The 6,000-nt window shown below is 42.0% G+C and overlaps 2 protein-coding genes across 2 annotated transcripts; both read right to left on the bottom strand.

The window, feature by feature from the left end:
* Positions 1-255: 255 nt before the first annotated feature.
* On the bottom strand, positions 256-2,664 carry LOC108899131 (protocadherin alpha-C2-like). The gene has a single exon (XM_018699412.2). The coding sequence runs from the start codon at positions 2,662-2,664 to the stop codon at positions 256-258; it is 2,409 nt and encodes an 802-aa protein (XP_018554928.2).
* Positions 2,665-3,157: 493 nt separating this feature from the next.
* LOC108899134 (protocadherin alpha-C2-like) lies at positions 3,158-5,856 on the bottom strand. The gene has a single exon (XM_018699415.2). It carries the CDS (start codon positions 5,582-5,584, stop codon positions 3,158-3,160), a length of 2,427 nt encoding a protein of 808 aa, XP_018554931.1. The 5' UTR covers positions 5,585-5,856.
* Positions 5,857-6,000: the final 144 nt, after the last annotated feature.

Raw genomic sequence — 6,000 nt, 5'->3', positions numbered from 1 at the left:
GTTGGCAATTTACTAACAAAACAGCGCCACCCTTTAGGTTTTGCAAAACTCTTTTAGCTACGTTTTAACAAGATGATCTTAAAATTCCGTGTATTACTTTAAATGTGATTTTAAACTGAGTATTGCTAACACGAAAATTGAGAATTTTTGGCACCATTTGTGACTTTAAATGATGAAGCTACATTTTTTCAAAATTTTAAAAAATGTTAAATGAAATATGACTTAAGTTGATAAATGTAAACACAAATGTGTGTATTAGATTCCTACCTGCAGAGTGGAAGCTGCTGAGTCACTAGTCTCTGTCAGCCCTGTCCCTCTTGGTATACTGGACACGATGTATCTGGAGCCCTTTGGCAGAGGCTGTCTGACCACCAGTTTTCCTTTCCTGGTCTCTGCTAGAAACAGACTGTACCAGTAGGCATCGTTGGAGACCAGAGTGGAATCTGCGATGGTGGAGTTCCTCTCACTGATCACACTATTCCTGCACTGAGGAGCCGCTTTGCTGGGTTTGGGTTTCTGACACTTGAGCACGATGGTGACCAATATGGTGATCAGCAGGAGAAATGACACAGAGCCCAGACCAATCACCAAATACAGGTTTAGGTCTGAGAAGATGTCGTACTCTAGAGGCACCTCAGTCATGTCAGAGTAGGCCTTAACGGCAGTCTCCACTGTGCTCACCTTGATGGTGACTGTAGCAGAGAGAGCAGGCTCCCCGTTGTCCTTGGCAATAACAACCAGTCTCTGGTGGCGTGGATCTCTGTAACTGAACATCCTCATAGTCCGGATCTCTCCGTTGTATTGGTCCAGACTGAACAAGGTGGCGTCAGTCACCTGTAGAAACTGGTAGGTAATCCGAGAGTTGTGAACCGAGTCTGTGTCTAAGGCTATCACCTTGGAAACCAGAGAGCCTTTATCGGTGGATCTGGGGATCTTTTCCTCCACCACCGAGCCGTGCGCGCGCCACGGAGAGACAATAACCGGAGCGTTGTCGTTCTGGTCCACAATAATGATGTGGACGGTCACGTTACTGCTGAGTGGAGGTGAACCAGAGTCTCTGGCCTCGATGTGGAAAAGAAACTCCTTCTCGATCTCATAGTCAAAAGTTTTAAGTGCATAAAGATTACCGTTCTCTGGATTGATGGAGAACAGCATGGACATGGAGGTGTTGGCTATCTCCTTCTCTAGAATGAAATAAACTAGATACTGGTTTTCATGGAGGTCAGGGTCAAAGGCTGTGAGTGAACTGAGCAATGCCCCAGGTGCGTTATTCTCCATTACACGTATAGTATAAAATGACTGAGGGAACTGTGGAACATTGTCATTAACATCCAGCAGCTCTAACGTCATAGTCTCATTGTCAGATAAAGGAGGAGAACCTCTGTCTGTAACAGTGAAAGTGATGTCATATTCTGGAACCTTCTCACGGTCTAATGGCTCTGACACCATTAATTCATAATAGTTATCAGAGGATTCTCTCAGTTTGAAAGGCATATTATCTGGAATATGAAGATCAACCACTCCATTATCACCTGAGTCTTTATCAGTGACACTGACTACAGCTATCACTGTGTCTAATTCTATGTTTTCATTAACTGGACTCTGAAATGATTTAATAGATATCTCTGGGTGGTTGTCATTCATGTCTTCAACCACAATTTTTATGGTACATTGACCTGATAAACTATTAGCTCCATGGTCAGTTGCTATAACTTCCATATCATAAATCCTGAAATCTTCATAGTTTAGCATTCCCTTGACAGTAATTTCACCAGTGGAAGGATTCAGATTAAATGTTTCTTGTGTTTTCTCTGATGTATATAAACTATATGAATAAGTTATATCAGCATTTGACCCCTCATCTAAGTCTGTTGCATTGAGATGAATAACAAGACTTCCTATAGGAGAATTTTCCATTATTTTTATATTGTTACTAACTTTGTCAAAAACAGGAGCGTTGTCATTAGTGTCCAAAACATGAACAACAATACTGACAGTACCAGAACGAGCAGGTGTGCCTCCATCTACCGCTGTGAGTATTAAATTATGAACAGCTTGCTGCTCCCGGTCTAAAGCCTTTGTCAAGATTAATTCAGCAAATTTTGACCCATCTCTTCCTGTCTGAACTTCAATATTAAAATGTTCACTTTCACTCAGATGGTATGTTTTTACTGAATTACTTCCAACATCAGGATCAACAGCATTACTGAGAGAGAATCTCTCTCCTTTTGGTGTCGCTTCAGATATGTCTAAATGTATGGCGTCTCTTCGAAATTGTGGGGCGTTGTCATTCATATCCAGAATTTCTACTTCTATATTAAAAATTCGTAACGGGTTTTCTAGGATTACTTCGAGTTTGAGATAGCACGACGCTGATGACTTCGTTGTGCAAATATATTCTCTGTCAATCTTCTCCACAATATACAGTTCTCCAGTCCCTTTGTTCACATCCAGATATTTCTTATTTGCTATGATGTCAAGACGCATCTTCCTCTGATTCAGTGTTTTAACATCCAGGCTGAGATCACTAGCAAGGTTCGCGACGACTGATCCTTCTTTCATTTCCTCGGGTATTGAATAATGAGTCACTGAGCTTGATATGTTACGAAAGAAAGAAAAAAGAACAAGAACAACGAGCAGTACGTACCTTTTGCAAGACTCCATTGTTACAACGGACCGCATTGTTGTGTGCATCTTTACTGTTGTTCAGTCTCTATAATGCATGTTTCCATTAATACAAATTTTTGCTGTGGTGGCCCTGATCCCAATTTTAATCACACGTTTAATCCTAAGGACTTTTCAGCTCTTAAAAGAACCAGCGCGTTTTTCGGAGCGGATTTCAGCACCACGGAGCTGTCCGGTTGATTCACGATCTGCCGAAATGTCAACGACTGACTGTCATGGCGTTTATGAGCTGGCATTTTACTAATAAAACAGCGCCACCCTTTGGATTTTGCAAGATTATTGTAGCTAGTTTAACATGATGACTTTAACATGTCTTGTATTAGTATTAATGTTAGTTTAACCTGAGTATAGCTGGCAAGAATCATCAGATTTGTAGATAACCTTTGTGACTTTAGCTTGATTGTTTCTTTAAATATGAAAAATGAAACGAAATATTACCTAATAATGATGAATGTAAAGAAAAATATGTGTATCAAATTCCTACCTGCAGCGTGGAAGCTGCTGAATCACTAGTCTCTGTCAGTCCTGTTCCTCTTGGAATACTGGACACGATGTATCTGGAGCCTTTTGGCAGAGGCTGTCTGACCACCAGTTTCCCTTTCCTGGTCTCTGCTAGAAACAGACTGTACCAGTAGGCATCGTTGGAGACCAGAGTGGAATCTGCGATGGTGGAGTTCCTCTCACTGATCACACTGTTCCTGCACTGAGGAGCCGCTTTGCTGGGTTTGGGTTTCTGACACTTCAGCACAATGGTGACCAATATGGTGATCAGCAGGAGAAATGACACAGAGCCCAGACCAATCACCAAATACAGGTTTAGGTCTGAGAAGATGTCGTACTCTAGAGGCACCTCAGTCATGTCAGAGTAGGCCTTAACAGCAGTCTCCACTGTGCTCACCTTGATGGTGACTGTAGCAGAGAGAGCAGGCTCCCCGTTGTCCTTGGCAACAACAACCAGTCTCTGGTGGCGTGGATCTCTGTAACTGAACATCCTCATAGTCCGGATCTCTCCGTTGTATTGGTCCAGACTGAACAAGGTGGCGTCAGTCACCTGTAGAAACTGGTAGGTAATCCGAGAGTTGTGAACCGAGTCTGTGTCTAAGGCTATCACCTTGGAAACCAGAGAGCCTTTATCGGTGGATCTGGGGATCTTTTCCTCCACCACCGAGCCGTGCGCGCGCCACGGAGAGACAATAACCGGAGCGTTGTCATTCTGGTCCACAATAATGATGTGGACGGTCACGTTACTGCTGAGCGGAGGAGAGCCAGAGTCCCTGGCCTCGATGTGGAAAAGAAACTCCTTCTCGATCTCATAGTCAAAAGTTTTTAGTGCATAAAGATTACCGTTCTCTGGATTGATGGAGAACAGCATGGACATGGAGGTGTTGGCTATCTCCTTCTCTAGGATGAAATAAACTAGATACTGGTTTTCATGGAGGTCAGGGTCAAAGGCTGTGAGTGAACTGAGCAAAGCCCCAGGTGCGTTATTCTCCATGACACGTATAGTATAAAATGACTGAGGGAACTGTGGAACATTGTCATTAACATCCAGCAGCTCTAACGTCATAGTCTCATTGTCAGATAAAGGAGGAGAACCTCTGTCTGTAACAGTGAAAGTGATGTCATATTCTGGAACCTTCTCACGGTCTAATGGCTCTGACACCACTAATTCATAATAGTTATCAGAGGATTCTCTCAGTTTGAAAGGCATATTATCTGGAATATGAAGATCAACCACTCCATTGTCACCTGAGTCTTTATCACTGACACTGACTACAGCTATCACTGTGTCTAATTCTATGTTTTCATTGACTGGACTCTGAAAAGATTTAATAGATATCTCTGGGTGGTTGTCATTCATGTCTTCAACCACAATTTTTATGGTACATTGTCCTGATAAACTATTAGCTCCATGGTCAGTTGCTATAACTTCCATGTCATAAATCCTGAAATCCTCATAGTTTAGCATTCCCTTGACAGTAATTTCACCAGTGGAAGGATTCAGATTAAATGTTTCTTGTGTTTTCTCTGATGTATACAAACTGTATGAATAAGTTATATCAGCATTTGACCCCTCATCTAAGTCTGTTGCACTGAGATGAATAACAAGACTTCCTATAGGAGAATTTTCCATTATTTTTATGTCATAACTCAGTTTTTCAAATGCAGGAGCGTTGTCATTAGTGTCCAACACACGAACAATAACACTGGCAGTACCAGAACGAGCAGGTGTGCCTCCATCTACAGCTGTGAGTATTAAATTATGAACAGCCTGCTGCTCCCGGTCTAAAGCCTTTGTTAAGATCAAGTCAGCAAATTTTGTCCCTTCCCTTCCTGTTTGAACTTCAATATTAAAATGTTCACTTTCACTCAGATGGTACGTTTTCACTGAATTGCTTCCAACATCAGGATCAACAGCATTACTGAGAGAGAATCTCTCCCCTTTTGGTGTCGCTTCAGATATGTCTAAATGTATGACGTCTCTTCGAAATTGTGGGGCGTTGTCGTTCATATCCAGAATTTCTACTTCTATATTAAAAATTCGTACTGGGTTTTCTAGAATTACCTCCAATCTGAGATAGCATGACTCTGATGACTTTGTTGTGCAAATATATTCCCTGTCAATCTTCTCAACAATGTACAGCTCACCAGTCTCTTTGTTCACATCCAGATATTTCTTATTTGCAATGATGTCAAGTCGCATCTTCCTCTGCCTCAGTGTTTTAACATCCAGGCTGAGATCAGTAGCAAGGTTCGCGACGACTGATCCTTCTTTCATTTCCTCGGGTATTGAATAATGAGTCACTGAGGTCGATATGTCACGAAAGAAAGAAAAAAGAACAAGAACAAGGAGCAGCACGTACCTTTTGCAAGACTCCATTGTTACAACGGAAGGCATTGTTGTGTGCGTCTTTACTGTTGTTCAGTCTTAACATTGCAAGTCTCCATTGATAATGAATTCTGCTACAATGGCCCTGATCCTAAACGTATTCACACAAATTTAATCCCGAGGATATTTCAACGCTAGAAGAGACCTGCGGTTTTTCGGCGCGGCGTTTCAGCACCATGGAGCCGTCGGGTCGATTCACGATCTGCCGGAATATCAACTGCTCACTGTCATGGCGTTCATGGGCTGACAATTTACTAACAAAACAGCGCCACCTTTTGGGTTTTTCAAGACTCTTTTGGGTACCTTTGCCGTGATGACCTTGAAATTTCTGTATTAGTATGAATGTGAGTCTAAATTGAGTATTTCTGACAAGAATAATGTGATTTGTTGGCATTTTTGTGACTGTACCTGATGAAGCTTAATTA

The sequence above is a fragment of the Lates calcarifer genome, linkage group LG8 (assembly GCF_001640805.2).
Source record: "Lates calcarifer isolate ASB-BC8 linkage group LG8, TLL_Latcal_v3, whole genome shotgun sequence".
Classification (NCBI taxonomy): Eukaryota; Metazoa; Chordata; class Actinopteri; family Centropomidae; genus Lates; species Lates calcarifer.
The sequence above is the reverse complement of the archived record's forward strand: the minus strand, read 5'-3'. Positions and strand labels throughout refer to the sequence as shown.

Bases quoted from the DNA above. Each gene is read 5' to 3' on its own strand.
- LOC108899131 (XM_018699412.2), bottom strand. From the start codon at position 2,664: ATGGAGTCTTGCAAAAGGTACGTACTGCTCGTTGTTCTTGTTCTTTTT.
- LOC108899134 (XM_018699415.2), bottom strand. From the start codon at position 5,584: ATGCCTTCCGTTGTAACAATGGAGTCTTGCAAAAGGTACGTGCTGCTC.